The following is a 17,043-nucleotide window of genomic DNA, read 5'->3' as shown; positions in this document are numbered from 1 at the left end:
GCTGCTGGGCCAACACCTGCCGAGACACTCCCAAGGGACTGATGGCAGAGCGTGTTACCTGGTGCTGTTGGAGGGCTCCTCCATTCTCAGAACAGCTTTTACAGGCTGTTTCTAAGCAGCAGCTCAGGTGACTGCCTGTAGTCAGCAGGTACTTGTTGTGTGCATGCTCATGAAGAATGCATGGTCAAGACACAGCCCACTGCAAACTGCATAGCAACGTTGAAAAATTGGGGTCGTTTTGGAACTCCAGTTGGAGTCTCATAAACTGTAACGTGGCCCTGGGGTAATCATTTCCAAGGCAATGCTTCAGAAACTGGATGGGCGCCTAAGAAAGCTAGGTCGCCCACTCCTATGCATTCAGAAGTGTCATTTGTTCCCTGTTATCGTGCCAATTCCTCTCTCTTCTAATGACTTAATCCCCCGCGGTTATTTACTATCTGGGGCTCGGCCATATTATCCCAGCCACTGGGCAGGCCCAGACAGCCTGTGGTTTTTCTGAAAATCAGAGCTCCCTGAGGTCCTGTTTGCACAGACAGACAGACCCGCCCAGCTCACAGTACTTGCCTTTCATACTAATATGACAGCAAGGTCCCCACAGGCCCCCACACTCCACTCTGACCCCAACTCTGTTCAAATCTTGGCTTTTGCCATTCCCCTTACCTGGAATCTCTTCCCCATTTTATTGGCCTGCCCAACCCCTAGACACCCCTCCCTCTTCTTGACTCATCGACCCTGACTTCAAATCACTATTTCAGCATGTAAGGAGCAGTTTGAGGACAAGAACTGCTTCAGCTAGGCCCTAGCAAGGTGCAGGGTAGGTTCTATACATTCAGTAAACGCTGGTTGGACTGGCATTCATCATCCAACACACACTTGAAGAGCTACTTCATGCAAAACTATGCACTACTTTCTAGACTCTTACCCTTGAAATCCCATGGCATCTAGTGCTCAGAATCTGCATAAGGTCCCAAAAGACCCCACCTATCATGAACCCCAAAAAGTCATCCTCCCAGCAGTGATCACCTTCCCATATCCCCTGTCCTGGGAAATGCCTGAAGCCTAAGCCTGGTCTTGGACGCCTCCCACTGTTTACCTCAATCCTCTCCGCTCCAATCACATGTCCAACACACAGCTCAGAGCTGCACCACGTCTCACATAAACGACAATAATCACCTCCTAACCAGTCTCTCTCCTTCTAGTCAGAGCACCCTCCAATTTGTTTTCTGCACTGCCTTGAGCAGAAATCTTTCTAAAATAAAAACTACATGACATCGTTCATCTTTAAAATCCTACAGAGATTCCCTACCACCTACATCAGTGGTACTCAGCCTTTCAGATTCGTTTATAATGTCCCTACTGCTCTTAGAAGTACATTCCGTAAATAAGAGAATGCAACTACACATAATTTAAAATATCAATATGATGCCCTAACTGTAATTTAACGGAAAAGCAATTCACTATAAAATAAGATGTATTTCAAAATATCAGGCCTGGCACCTCTGTCCCTAGCCTCATGTCCCCCCATACCACTGCGTGTCAGCTCTCCACACCTATCTCAGCTTCATGCTCAAAGTGTTCCCTCACCTTCTCCATCTCGGTCACTCATGTTTGTGCTTCCAACCTGGCTCCCACCCCACCCCTCCCAGGCAGGGTGAGAGTCCTTCTTCCAGACTTATAACCACCTTGTGCTTGGACCACCACAGTGCTTCTTCATTTTTAGCCCCCATATACTTACTATGTAGTTTAATTATCAGGTTTTTAATACACTTATTGTGAAAGTTTGTAATTATATCAAAAGTAGAAAAAGTAGTATAAGAAACCCCTTATTTACTAATTCTCATTTTTCAATAATTATCAACATTTGCCCCACTCATGTTATATATCTTCTAATTTTTTTTTCTGATATTTTGAACCTAATACTTGACACGTCAAATATTTCCTTATGAATCCTGAAAAACGGATAAAAAAAGACACCCTTATCAAGAAAGTCCAATGGCTTTAAGGGCTCTGTGCCAGGAAATGGAAACAAAGAGCAAATATATTTTTTATTGCACCACAGCTGGTATTCTTCTGTAAAAACTAATCATAATAATAGCTTTTTTCCCCTCATCCCTTACTTTCTTCACTAGTACATTCATTGCTCGTCAAGGAAAGGACCTCCAAGGCTATTTCCCTGGGCAGCTGGCAAGAGTCCATTTTGATTATAGTGTCAAGCGATCTCCCAGGTGAGGCACCTTCTATATCTTAGTTTTCAAAAATTACTCTAAAGTTAGAATGATAAACTTTAAAAAATGGGAATCACATTTTGTAATAATAATGATAATAACAATAATTTAATAGATAAAAAAAGTTTTGAAGGAAATACACCAAAGTGTTAACAATGATTTTTATGAGTGGTCAGATTTATTAGTATTTGTATTTTATTTTCCATCTTTTTCTCTATTTTTCAGTTTTTCTCTAACAAACATATATTACTTTTATAATCAGCAATAAATATAGAATTCTATTACATTATCTAAGAAATTTAAACTCAGTGAGTTTAGACTTTCAACTTGGTCAAATAATTTAATCTTCCTACGTCTCAGCTTGCTTCACAGTAAAATTACAAATTAGACCTAAATGATTTCTGCTTTTCCGGATGTGATTTTAACAACAACAACAAAAATAGGTACTTTGATGTGATGTTCTTGTTTTAAGAGGCTGGAAATCATGGTAGTTAAAAACAGCATTTGAGTAACTTATGAAATGTTTGATCTTAGGCAATTGTCATTCCTTCTCTGAGTATCAGTTAATCTGTTAGAACATTTGATGTAAAATTCCAGAGCAGAGTAAGCACTCAAAATATGATTGCTACTATTCTCAGTTCATCATCTGGAATATTTTATAAATTTCTCTTAATTTTTTGTCTTTAATAAAGTCAACTCCTAATTACCCTTCATGCAAAGACAAGGGGGCCATGGCTTCTGTAAAGCAGCAGAGTCTAAACTTAATAGATGATCGAACTGGAAGCAGTTTTAGAGGTCATTCTGATCAAATTAGATGAATAGGATGCAGCCCAGAGAAGTGGTATATCTCTATTTTTTGATTCCCAGTTCAAGGCCCTTTGTTCCAACTCAAATATATACTTATATTAAACTCTTGTGAGGGCTACGTCCTCCTCTGCTGCAAGATAGAAAAGAAAGCAAACAACAAACCCCTGCTGCCAGAGGGGCTCCTGGCCAGCTCCACAGGGCACTCTCCATGTATGTTCTGTGGACTCTGGAAATTTCCCCACCTCCAATGCGTTGCACCCCAATGTCAGTCCTCCCACCACAGGATGGTGCAAGCAAAGAGAACCTTGACTCTACTTGACTCTGACAAGACTTGTGCCTAAGATTAGCCTTACGGGGAAAACTTGGTGCAAATGTCAACCAAGGACTTTATTAAGCTTCTAGTTAAGAATAAAAAGAAGGAAAAGAGAAGCAAAAAAAAAAAAAAAAAGAAGGCTTACCTTCCCCACATATATTACTCCACCAACTTGAAAGTACTGAAGTATTAGAGACCCTCTTGTGGAAGTCTTGTCTTCAGACAGGCACTGATGTGTTGTTATTGAAAATGGAGAGTAGCCTGGTTCTGTGGAAATACCCAAGACACCGGCAGAGCAGGCTGCCAGGCCAGCAGGAGATCCAGGGGCATTCACAGGGTCTGGTTCAGAAGCCAGAGCTGTCAGCGGCACACAAGCAATTAGGCTGACAGTGACAGTCACAGAACCCAAACTCACAAGACACTGAGATGGTCACCAGATAGCCAATGTTTTTTTGTTTTGTTTTGTTTTGGGGGAGGGTTTTGACTAGGGTTTATTATATAATTTACCAACAGTAAATTTATAGAGAACAAGTCCATCGCTCCCCCAAATTCTGTCATGCTGTCCTTAGTATGTTTAATTTTTTAAAGTAAGGTACATTCTTATTTATTCTTAAGCACTTGATCTATAACCAGGGGTCAGCAAGCTTTTGAGACGGAAGAGCCGCCAGGGGTCAGCAAACTGCAGCTCGCGAACTGTGGCTCTGAAGTAAAATTGAAAATGAAAATAAAACTATCATAGTTTCGCTTATAAAATTTTTAAAGGATATTATTCACATGATGGTGATTATGTAAAAATATATTTATGGCTGTCGAATAATTTTTAAATTGTTGTGAGGGACAGGATTGGCTCTTCCAGGGGTCGGCCAACTTTTGAGATGGAACGTACCCAAGAGCCGCATGTGGCTCGCGAGCCACAGTTTGCCGACCCCTGGTCTATATCAGTGGGGTGAGTCCTAAGGAAAAAAAAAATTATATTTTAGGAAGATTAACCAGTGACTCTCTATAATACCAGTATAAGAAAATCCTTTTAACTATGGGCCCACCATGACCCAGACAGGCCCCTGTAACGTGACCACAGATGTTTTCTGTGTCCAGAAGGATTAAGACGGCTCTTTGATGTCACTCCTTGCTTACATCCATAGGACCTCAGCTCTCTTTGTGTTTCTTCCACTCTTTCTCATAAAATGGTTATTGGTCTCCTCGCCCTTTTTACTGCTCTTTAAATGTATTCAAGCAACTCTTAAAACATGGTGTCCAGAACTAGGAGGGCCCCTGCCAACCACTTCAGGTGCCCACTTTACAGGACCTAGGACCTATTAAGCTCAAAATGAGAGCAAGTAGAGGTGGGTGGGAATTCTTGGTGCTTCTCCTTGCCTATTCACAACAGAGCACCCCCTGCCCACCCAGCACCTCTCCCCTGTCCAGAACCGCACGCACCATCAGATTCTCACTCGTGCTTTTCCTGAACTCCAGGCAGAAGCCCTCCGTTTCTGCTAGCACACTCTCTCTTTAAAGAACACACATTATAATCAAGTTTTTAGCCAAGTATGCAAGCATAATGCATTATGACTAAGAAGCTTCAGTCACCTTGTTTAAGTATGATTAATCATGGTGATTCAGTCAAGACCACATCCTACCACTCACTAAATGATTGGATTCAGATGTTCCTAAATCTCACCCAATCATTTCATATTTTTTACATCTATACCAGCTCACCTCAACTATTTCATAATTTTAAAATACACATGTTTATTACAACATTTAAAAAACATCAATAGTCAAAAAATTTTTTAAAGAAAAATTACCCATAATGTCATCACCCAGAGATAATCATGGAAAACCTTCCAGATCTACACAAAATAGGATGGGGTAGTGTTTTTGAAACCCTTTTTCACCCCAGTTTTATTGAGATACAATTGACACATAACATTGTATTAGTTTATGGTGTACAACATAATGATTTGATACAGGTACCATCATAAATTCAGCTAATGTCTATCACCTCATATTGTCACAATATTTTTTCTTGTAGTAAGAACTTTAAGATCTACTGTCTTAGCACCTTCAAAACACATAATACAGTATTTTTAACTATAGTCACCAAGTAGTACATTACATTCCCAGAACTCACTTAACTGGAAGTTTGTACCTTTTGACCACCTTCACCTATTTCCTCCACGCCTCAATCTCACCTTTGGCAAACACTATTCTGTTCTCTGTTTCTATGGGCTCAATTTTTTTAGATTCCACATATAAGTGCAATCATACAGTATTTGTCTTCCTTTGTCTGACTTATTTCACTTAGCATAATGCTCTCAAGGTCCATCCATGTTGTCACAAATGGCAAAATTTGCTTGTTTTTATGGCTGAATATTCCATTGCTCATTTTGTTTATCCATTCATCCATGGGTGGATACTTAGGTTGCTTCCATGTTTTGGCTATTTTAAATAATGTTGCAGTGAACATGAGGTACAGATAGCTCTTTGGGAGTGATTTTTGCTGTTGTTGTGGTTGTTTTGGGATATATACCCAGAAGTGGACTTGCTGGATCATATGGTAGTTTTATTTATTTTTTTTTTGGTAGTTCTATTTTTAATATTTTTCAGAACACCTATGCTGTTTTCCATAGTGGCTGCACCAATTTATAATTCTGTTAACAGTACACAAGTTTCCCCTTTTCTCCACATCCTCACCAACACTTGATACCTCTTGTCTTTTTTTTTTTTTTTTTTTTTTTTTTTTTTTTTTTTATATTTCACTGTGGTTTTGATTTGCATGATTAGTGACGATGAGCTGCTCAGCTCGGGCTGGACTTGAACCGCTGTTGCTCAGAGCTCAAACTCTTGAGCGAGCTCTTAACCAACTGAGCCACTCGGCCGGCCCCTCTTGTCTTTTTTATAATAGCCATTCTAACAAGTGTGAGGTGATATGTCACAGTGGTTTTGATTTGTGTTTCCCTGATGATGAGTGATGTGAGCACCTTTTCATGTGCCTGCTGACCATGTATGTCTTCTTTGGAGAAATGTCTATTCAGATTCTCTGCTCCTTTTTAAAACAGGTTGTTTGGTTGTTTGCTATTGAGTTACATGAGTTCTTTATGTATTTTTGAAATTAACTTATCAGATATATGATTAGCAATTTTTTCTCACATTCATAGGCTGCCTTTTCATTTTATTGATGGTTTCATTTGCTGTGTAGAAACTTTTTAATTTAATGTAGTCCCGTTTCTTTATTTTTGCTTTTGTTGACTTTGCTTTCAGCATCAAATCCAAAATATTCAATGTCAAGGTGCTATTCCCTATCTTTTCATCTAGGATTTTTATGGTTTCAGATCTTATGTTCTAGTCTTTAACCCATTTTGAGTTAATTTCTGTGTATGGTATAAGACAGGGCTCCTGTTTAATTCTTTCGCAGTGGTGCTTTAGTTTTCCCAACACCATTTATTAAAGAGATTAGCCTTTCCCCACTGTACATTCTTGGCTCCTTTGTCATAAATTAACTGACCATAAATTAATATGCACGGGTTTATTTCTCTCTTGCCAATGCTATCTTGGTAGCCTGCTGGCCACTTTGAGAGAATGGATTTGAGCAGATGAGAAAACAGAATGCTTTTTTTTTTACTGGGTTTTCAGCAAGCCGTTTCTATTTTCATTTAGATCTCTCATAGACTTGGCAATTCCACCCAAGAGAAGAAGTCAGTATCCACCTCAATTAGACCAACAAACTCTCATTCGATATATTTGTTTTCGAAGACATTCAAAGCCTGTCGAACCATGGTATAAAGAAACCACTTACCAAAGAGACTACTCTCTGCCATTTTACAAGATTGGTAAGTCAGTTCAATTGCTCTTACTCTGAGATCAACCTTGCTTGGGCCACAGATAAGCATCTCCCATGGACTTGCTGTCCCAGGTAGCGTGTCCGGGACCAGTCAATTTGCCTGTGTGTCTAGGTACAGGAAGAACTTAAAGAGCTGCCCCAAGGGCTGCTTTCTCCTTTCTTCTTTTCCTAGCTTCCTGTATAGAAGACTTCAAGGATGACAATGCATAAATGTCCTTGAGAGGAAGCAGGCTCAAGTCTGATCACACCCTTTGTCACGTACTGTTAAGGAAACTTTTTTTCTTGTTCTCTTATTTTAAATGGCTTTATGACAATTATTTGACATTTGGAGGCATTTTTCAAAAATTCTAAATTCCCTACATATGAGTTATCTACGTGGCAGCATGTGTGAGAGTGCTGAGAGGCAGGCACCCCCACAGATAGGACCCTGGGGGGCACACAGACACCAAGTTAAACATTACCTGTATTCTTATAGTCATTGAAACACTGGATTTTAGTGAGTACAATGAACTACTTCATTGACAGACTTTCTAAATGACTGAACCCCACCATTTCGGGGGCTCTTATATTGAGGCAGCCTCTTACATGTTTTGTCCTTCTAACAGCTCTACGAGTTAAGTGCTATTGTTTCCCCCATTTTCCAGTGGGGGAGACCAAGCTGCAGAGACAGTAAATTAACTAGTCCCAAATCACACCGCAGTAGGCAGAAGCAGAATTCAGACCCAGGGCACCCCAGACCCAGAATTCAGACACAAGGCAAGCTCTGTGCTTGACTTTCAGCTATCCTGCCTGTGTCACAGCTGAGTGTCACTTGTACTACTGTTTAGTTAATAATTTTCTTTAAAAGGAGTCCCTTTCTTTTCACTTAAGAACAATAAGAAAACTTGTAGAAGAATGCGGGACTGAGCAGAGGGCATGGGGAGGATCTTCTCTTCCTCCTTTTCTCCCCTGAGAAAAGATCTCAGCCCGGATGAAAACCAGAGCAGTGCTGAGATTCAGGTCCCATGGGAACAGCAAACAATGCAATCAGGAAGAGTGGAAACTGGACAGGACCGGGCAGATCTTGCGAGAACAGAGCCAGGGGTAGCGGTGGCAATAGATGACGCTAGAATGAGGCCAGAGATTGCCAAGAGGAGTTTGGGATAAGAGGTTACAAGCAGGGTATCGCTGGCTTCTGAGGTTAGAAAAGGTTGGACCCTGAGAAGGGAGGGAGCTGAGGAGATGGGGAGGGGGCTGGGGGCTGCAATTAGGTCCTTTAGGGGAGGAGGCGCTGGGAGGAGGTGCGGGGTTGTAGGAGTTGGCATCCTAGGGGAGGCCGTATGTAAGAGGGTTATGTTAAAGGAAACCGGGGTGGGCTAGGGTGGGGGCATAGGTTAGGGCTGAAGTGTGTGTGAGGCTGGGGAGGATAGAAGCTGTCAGGGTCTGAAGAAGGGTGAGAAAGGAAAGATAATCAGGGAGAGTCAGTGGATCTTCTGTCCCCACACAACTTGCTAAGCAGTTTGTCCTTTCAAGACCGACCAAGTCTGACATCTGCTTGCTTTAAGTGAAGCAATCTAGGTGGGTCCCTAGTTTCCAAAGTGATAGTAAATAGGGCCTTTCTTACAATTCCTCTATGAAGAAATCTTGTTAGAAAGACAGATGCAAAAGGTTTTCTCCCTTGCTTATTTTAGAAAACAATTCCTAATTCTTTCCGAACCCATAGAACCAGGTGAATGTTTAGCAAAGCAGTTAAATATTTACCATCTACTATGTTCCAAGCTTTGGGCTAGGTACCATGGGAGAGGAAAGGAAGTTCAGGCTATGATCGCAGCCACAGGAAGCCCACGATCTTAGGAAGATGCGGCAACAATCAATTTCTCAGAGAATGATTAAGTACTGAGCAGGGAAGCGGGCGTTGAAAGATCAGATCACTGGGCCCACAACAACCAGGAAAGCAGGCGCATCCGTGGGGAACTGAGCTGGGTCTTGATGGATAAGATTTGCATGGTGGAGGAAAAAACAGGGGGACACCACAGATGGGGACACTTCAATTAGGGGCAATGGATGGGAATAAAGATGGTGAGGTCTGTGGGGGGCGGGAGAGCAGGGGGGACTCCAGCTCTGAGGACACTGGCCTGACTGGGCAAGGTAGAAAGGAGGAAGTGGGGACTAAAATGGGGAGTGGTAGAGTAGGAGAGAATGCCTGGAACTGAAGAGGAGCTGAGGAGTCTGGAAAGTTGAATTTGGACAATCACAGCCACTGGAGGATCAGTGTCAAGGCAGTGAGCCAGGCAGCCTCAGGGGACGTTGGTCTGTGAGCCTGCTCAGAGCAGGTTAGGGAAGGCAAGGACTGCAGGCAAGAAAAGCAGTAGGAAGCTGTGGCAGCGACGCGCGACGGAGGGGGCAGTGGGAAGCAACAGGCAACATTCAGGATTTGAGTGCTGCAGCCCTGGCACATTCTAGCTGTGGTGTTGATCAACACACTCAGCGTCTCTGAACCTTTTTTGTGCCTCTGTAAAATGGAGATACATAGTCCACATTTTAGGATTGTTGTTAGGATTTAAAATATCTGTCATGTGCCCAGAACTGTGCCAAGCGACATACTCACACATGTGTGTACATCACTCATGAGTCTTAATAGCCACCATGAAGTAGGTATTATTAACTTCATTTAGCAGAAGGGGAAACGGAGACTTAAGAGGCGAAGAAACCTACTCACGCAAGCAGCTGGCAAGTCAGTCTAGGTCATATCCAGATGTGCCACACTCCCAACGCTTGCTCTTAAATTAGACTAAGGAGATTTCGTGGGAAATAGAAAGAAGACTCATATGGCATAGCATTTGGAGTAAAAAAGGACTGTATTGATAGAAAATACACAGGCGTGAAATTAAAACTAATTGCACAGCCCCTCACTTCTACTGCAAGATTGTCGGTGCCTCTGATAAAAACAATGGTTTTAAGCAGAGGTGGTGTCAAGTTGAGATCTATACATAATTGAAAATATGATACTGGAAAGTGTGGACTAAGCAACATAAGACGAAGAACAGGGTTGGATAGCCCTACTCAGTGAGGTTGAAGTCTGACCAATTCTAGAGATAATTTATGTTGAAATAGTCATTGCTCGATTTGCTGAATCATTGATCAAGTGCATGTTAGTTACCTACTGCAGAGTCAGAAGTCATTCCAAAAACTAGTGACTTAAAACATCAGTGACGATGACTTTTATTTCATGGTTTCTGTGGGTTAGGAATTTGAGGACTGCTCAGCTTGGCAGTTCTGGTTTAGGGTGTCTCAGGTAGCAAGTGAGATGTCAGTGAAGGCTGTATTATCTGAAGGCTTGAGTGGGGCTGAAGGGTCCACCTCCAAGGTGGCTCATTCACATAGTTGTCAAGCATGACAACTCACATGGTTGTCACTCACCTGCTGACTGGTCACTGGGGGCCTCAGTGTCTTTTCAGATGGGCCTGCACTTGGGGCTGCCGAGTGTCCTGATGACATGGCAGTTAGCTTCCCTTGGAATGAGCGATCCAAAATGAAGGTGGAAATTGCAATGCTTTTTATGACCTAGGCTCCAAAGTCACACACTGTCACTTCTGAGGTCACACACAGCCCTGAAACAGTGTGGCAGGGGATTCCACAAGGTATGGATACCAGCACGTGAGAATCACTGAGGTCCATCTTGGAAACTGGCAGCCCTAAGATGATTCAGTCATTGATTGAGCACCCATTATGAACTACACACTGCGATGTTTGCTGGGGTACAGGGACCGGGATAGACAAGATACCTGCCATTCTGCAGCTGAGATTCTGGTGGGGGATGCTGAGCAAAACTAAGTACATTTTTAAAAAATTTTGTGGTGGTGCTATATGGGAAATAAGTGGGGTGATGAGTGTCGCTAAGGGGGGTTACTTTTGATAGTGGCAACCTCTATACCGTTTTAGCTGAACTCTGGAAAATAAGAATGAATGCTGGAAAGAGCATTTCAAGCAAAAGGTACAGCAAGTGCAAGAGCTTGAAAGCTGGAAAGGGCTTGTGATGTTTGAGGAACAGGAAAAAGGCCAGCGTAGTTAGGTGGGCCATCAGTGACAGAAGGAGGGGGAAGATGCTCGGATTGTATTATAAAAACAAGTAGAAGCCTTGGAAGAATTTTGAGCAGAGGAATGACATATCGTTTGTACTTTCAAAGTATCACTCTGGTTGCTGTTCAGTTTGGAAAACAGGAGGGAGGGCATCCAGACCTGTGAGGAAGCTCTATAGTCGTTTAGACCAGAGATAACGGGGGCTTGGACCCACAGGGAAGATAAAAAGGAATAAATGGATTCCACAGATATTTTGGAGGTGACATCAGTTAGACTTGGCGATAGATCTGATGTCAGATGCATTTTCATTCATTCATATGTATTTCCTTCAGTAAATAATGAAATATTTCCTTCAATACATAATGAAATATTTCCTTCAGTACATAATGAAAGCCTGCTTACATATGCCAGTCAGCGTGCAAGGTTTGGGCAATACAAGGTGAAGCAATAATAGACCCTAAATTTCTACATTCAAGAAACTTCAGTGGGGAACCGGCGTAGAAATAAGCCTAAATTTTCACCTGCCGTAAATGCTATGAGGCAGAGTCCATCGGATGCTATAGAAGCGTATAGTATAGGTCAGAGGTTTCCTAAGAAAACCCAGGAGAAGAGCTTCCAGGAGAGCACAGCCCATACAAAAGGCCTGCAAAAGGCCTGAGAGAGGAGCACTGACAGCTTGAGAGGAACTAAAAAAAAATAGCAGTGCTGGAGCACAGAAATCAACAAGGACAGAGCAGGGCGTGGCTGGAGAGCTGACAAGATCAGAAGGGAAGGGTTTTACAGGCCATTTTCAGGTTTGGGCCTCCACTCTGAGATTAATGGAAAACTACTGAAAGGTTTGAAGGAGGGTGGAGGCAACATGATTGAAACTGCATTTTGAAAAGCTTACTCTAACTGTGGAGAAGGAAAGGGCAGGGTGGAGTGGGGCAAAGACTGAATGGGGAGGGTTAGGAGGCAACTGCAGTGGTTAGGTTCAAGGTTCTTAACCTCAGCTACACCACTTTAAAAAAATCCATGCCCCGGACACACCCAATCCCGATTAAATCAGAATTTCCTGGTGAGGGGAAGAGGGCCCCAGGCATAAGTAACTTTTAAAACTCCCCGGACAATTCCCTTATACAGCCAAGTTTAGAAATCAGTGGTTTAGGCAACTGATGATGGGTGGTAGCAATAAAGAGAATTAGGTGGATTTGAGAGATACTTAGGTGGCATTTATTGCGTAAACAGCAATCTGCAAGAGACCTAACAGAGAAAAGTTACAAATCTAGACATGGACAGAGAAAAGAACAGGGACTGAATTGAGCATTTGTTTAAATCAAGAAGTTGACTCATTGAGAGATCCAAGATAGCAAAGACTGTGCCTGTGTCCTTCTGTGAACACATTAAAATTACAACTAAATTAGAGAACAATCAACCTGGAGAACCATCTGAATTCTAGCCAAACAAAAGTCCTATTACTAGAAATATAAAGAAGCCACGTCGAGACTGGTAGGAGGGACAGACACGCAACAGGCCCCACACCTGCGTGTGGCAGTTGAGAATCAGGAGGAATATCTCAGCCGCCTTGGTTTCCCCTGAAGGATCCAGGGACTCAGCCCCCCACACCATACTCCCCAGACCAGAGTACTGGTGCCAAGAAGAGGAGCCCCACAACATCTGGCTGTGCAAAACAGTGGGGATCCCACCATCCAGGTGGGCCGGGAGGCTGCAGGAAACCCAGCCGTCCTCTTAAAAGGCCCACGCACATACTCATTCGCTCACAGGCACTCACCTTGGGTTCCAGCGCAGGGATGGTCACTCAGGAGGTGTCAGAGACATACAGAGGGGCAGACTGAGGTGTGTGGCGAGGGGGGAGGACTGGAGGCCCTGTGTGAGGTCCTTCTCCTGTGCAGCTGACAGGCAGGCACCATCTTTCCTGTGTTGAGCCCACCCGCTCCGGCCAAATCTGAATCTGAGCAGCTCTGCTCTTCTGCCCTGCTGACTCACTGGGACCCCGCCCCACCCGACTCGTGCACAGCAGGAGGCACTTTCTCTGAGAGCAGCCAGCCCCACCTGCATTGCCCCCTTTCTCAAAAAACTATCAGTCTGGTAGGCCCAGGCAAGCAGCGACTAGCCTCAGTATGCTCTGAAACTTTTGCTGAGTTGCTCCAGGCTCAGCACTCGCACCAAACTAGAATTTACATTAACCTGGTGACCACAGTTCTTCCCACTCTAGTGACTCCCTGAGACCCTGCCTCACCCAACTCACATACTGAATGAGGCATTATCAGAGGTATGTGGCAGCAGGCCTCGAGGTGCCCTGGCTTTTTGCAGGGCTACCCCAGACCTGGTACTGGTGGCAGCCATCCTCAGTTCCCAGTGTGGCCTCTCCCATGTGCTTCCAGGACCAGCACAGGCAGTGAACAACTGCAGATCACCTTCTAGCTCCTACCAGGTAGCCCCCAACTGGTCACAGGTGGTGGCAGACCAGAGCCTGCACATTTTACTTTGCTAAATGGTAAGGAAATTAAAAAAAAAAAATCATTTCACACATTCTGTTCTGTGTAGCATATTTCAGGCTTGATAGCATGCACTGTCTGTGGGCACATATACTTGCTAAATGGAACGACAGAAGGAACCCCCGCCCCAAAAGCTCGCTCGTCTTGTGTTCTCAGAACATTTATTGTTACATTTACCTGGTTAAATGTGTGTATAATTCAGCTCCATTGTCACTCCTACAACAAGGATCACTAAGGCTGTGGAGTAGGATTCCTCAAACTTTTAAATTAATGTATTTCCCTGGAACACAGCGTAATCCTGGAGATGGTCAGAGTTGCTACTTAACTTCATAATAATAAGCCTTGAGAAGTCACATGCTTACTGACTACACACAGGATCACATTTAATTAAATTAGATGTTAAAAATCCTCCAGGGATGGCATTTCTAGGGTTAATGAAATGGGTTAATAAAATGTTATCCATTCTTAATAGCAAGAAATGTTTACTTCTTTAAAAGCTATTGAAGTGCTATGGAAGATGGAATAGAACTGTGAAAAGATTAGGGACTTTGGGGCCTGGTCATCGTGGGTCAAATGTGGGCTCCTCCTTTCACAAGTCCTGCAAACTTGGTCAAGTTAATTAATCTCTTTGAGTGGTGATAACACCAGTGGGCCTCTGAGGGTTATTATGAATATTAGAGTTAATGTAAGCGAAACACCTAATATAGAACACAGCAACGTACATAACAAAATTTTGTTACAATGCTGTTGTTGAAACACTCTGGTCTTTGGTTCATTAAACGTAGATGCAAGCCCTCCTTGAACCCGTATCTTTAGATAAGCAGAACTGTTATAGATTATAGACAAGAGTTTATAAGATATGATGGAACTCCAGTGGGTATAAATTTAGGAATGGTAACAACTGCAGTTTGATGTAAAGATGATACAAAGTGGCCCATTTATAATGTAAAGGTTACAGGGCTTGGGGGGAGTCTAGAATTAAAATGTTAAAATGAAAATTTATGTGATTTCATTTTATTTACATTTTGGCAGAATTCAGTAATATGCCTCTTCATCAGGGATTGAACGACAGAAATAACTTTTTGACTAAGTCCTTTTCCTCCACATCTTTGAGATCCTTAATTTGTTTCAATTCCAGATTGGAACCAGAAATTAGCCACAGTTTCATCAAATCCTGGACCACTGAATTCACTGCCAGAACTCTACTGTGGCGAAGAGAGGTGGTGTTGAAATAAAAGCTTTAAACTAAATAGCTATGGCATTTAAACAACACAACATTTGGCGTTCTTGGGTAACTCTTTTTGGCCTAAAATAATGATAACACAACTACTTTTTTTTTTTTTAACTGAGCCATCCTGCCACCTGTTGGCAGATCAGCAGAGCTCAGCTCAGACCGGGAATCAAACTGGTAACCCTGTTGCTCAGAGCTCACACTCTTGAGTGAGCTCTTAACCAACTGAGCCACTCGGCCAGCAACAATAACAACTACTTTTAAGTGTGTATCCAGATGGCTGGAATCCTAAAATATTTTCATGTTGCAAATTCTTTTCAGATTAAACTGGTCAGCCCAGGGCAGGAAATCCCGATCCAGCCTTAAAAAGGACTTGTTATCTGTCCTTAGCCCCACTACCAGTCTTGTTGTCGGTGCTGGTAAATCTCTTACATTTAGTCCACTGGTTATACGTGGGACCAGGTAAGAATATAATTGCACCTGCTCAATAGTTGCATCACTGTTGAAAAACCAAAAAAGGAACCAGGGGACGGAACCAAGGAGGAAGACTCTGAAAGCGCTCTGGATACAGAAATCTAGATATGGCCTAATACTGTATGTAGTGAGATGTGGGACTGGTAACAAAAAAGGACTTATTGGAAGTCTGTATACAGAAGACTAACCATTCCTATCTTGGCAAGAAGAAAGCCTGACAACTAGGCATCAACACCCCAGGCCAAAAGCTAGAGGGTCTTCTCTAAAGAAACAAAATGATCCGAAAGAAAAGAATCCTACACTCTGGCCCCTAGAAACCCACCATCACACTTGCTGGTTCCCAGCTCAACACCCTAAAGTGAAGCCTATCAGTTAACAAACTTTCCCAACAACACAGAGTTTTATATAGCTTTCTACTGTCTTAGTCTGAGCTGTGAAGGGCTAACCAAGGATCCCCAGAGTTGAAAAAATAATGCAACATGAAAGACAAAGGCCAAAATAAACAGAAATGACCCGAGGAAACAGAATTCAGCGAACACAAAACAACCCAAAATAAACGAACAAGATAAGTTTATCATTTGACAAGGGATGCGTCAAAAATAATTACATCCATAAACACAAAGAAGCAAGCTTTCCAAACAAAGCGCTTGAAAATTAAAAATATGATTAGTAAAATTAAAAACTTGACTGGATTGGAAGAAAATTCTGAAAAACTCCATATAGTATAGGAAAGCAAATAAAAAGGTTTTTTAAAGGAAAAAGCATAGAGTAATAAATCGGGAGGTCCATCATCTGACTAATAAGCATTCTATAATAGAGACAGAACAAATAAGAGTAAAGCAAATTATCAAGGAAACATTTTCACAAAGCTTAAGACCAGAAACCTGTTTTCCTTCTGTTATTTCTAGTATCATGCCATTGTGATGAAAGAAGACACTTTATAGGATTTCAGTTAGAGGAATTACACTTTCAATTTCAAAACATACTGTAAAACTATAGTATCAAAAGTGTTGTCCTACAAGAAAAATGCTGTGTTTATGTCAACATGCCACGGTTATTTTTATAATCAGTATGTATATAGATCTAACTAAATGTTTTTACAGTTTTCATAGAAGACCATGGTTATGCTATCAGTGGACATTCATGTGCTTCCAATAATACAATTACATGTGAAATTGGGCTGTTATTATTTTTTGGTTTTTGGTAGTGGAATCGCTGGTGGGTCTAAAGGATGTGCAAATACAAGTTATAACAGAAATTGCCAAGTTGCTTCACCCCACTCCTACTAGCACTATATGAAAGTGCCTGCTTCGCCATACCCTTGGGTAGCACTAACTTTACTTTTCACATTCACCTGAGAGATGAAAAGTGGCCTCTCATTGTGTTAACTTCCATTTCCCTGTCTGTCTCGGAAGGTGCCTTTTTATGTTTTAGGCCGCTTACATTTATTTTTCTGTGGATTGACTGATTTGATATGTATTGATTATTTTGCACACCTTTCCATTAGTTGTCATGTTCTTATTTATAGCAGCTCTTTGTGCATTCAGGATATGTGTTGAAATATTGTTTCCCAAGTTTTTATTCTCAGGTGTGTG

The 17,043-nt window shown here is 42.2% G+C and overlaps 1 protein-coding gene across 1 annotated transcript in view; it reads left to right on the top strand.

Annotated features, from left to right (window-relative positions):
• SPMIP3 (sperm microtubule inner protein 3) overlaps positions 1–15,135 on the top strand; it is a 19,421-nt gene extending 4,286 nt beyond the window's left edge. Inside the window, exons 2-4 of the mRNA XM_019623847.1 lie at positions 2,130–2,225; positions 7,003–7,175; positions 14,882–15,135. Of these exons, the coding sequence (XP_019479392.1) occupies positions 2,130–2,225; positions 7,003–7,175; positions 14,882–14,973 (361 nt within the window). The 3' untranslated portion in view covers positions 14,974–15,135. The remainder of the gene's footprint in view (positions 1–2,129; positions 2,226–7,002; positions 7,176–14,881) is intronic.
• The last annotated feature ends 1,908 nt before the right edge of the window (positions 15,136–17,043 follow it).

This window comes from Hipposideros armiger, unplaced genomic scaffold (assembly GCF_001890085.2).
Source record: "Hipposideros armiger isolate ML-2016 unplaced genomic scaffold, ASM189008v1 scaffold_567, whole genome shotgun sequence".
In the NCBI taxonomy this organism is placed as follows: domain Eukaryota; kingdom Metazoa; phylum Chordata; class Mammalia; order Chiroptera; family Hipposideridae; genus Hipposideros; species Hipposideros armiger.
The sequence above is the reverse complement of the archived record's forward strand: the minus strand, read 5'-3'. Positions and strand labels throughout refer to the sequence as shown.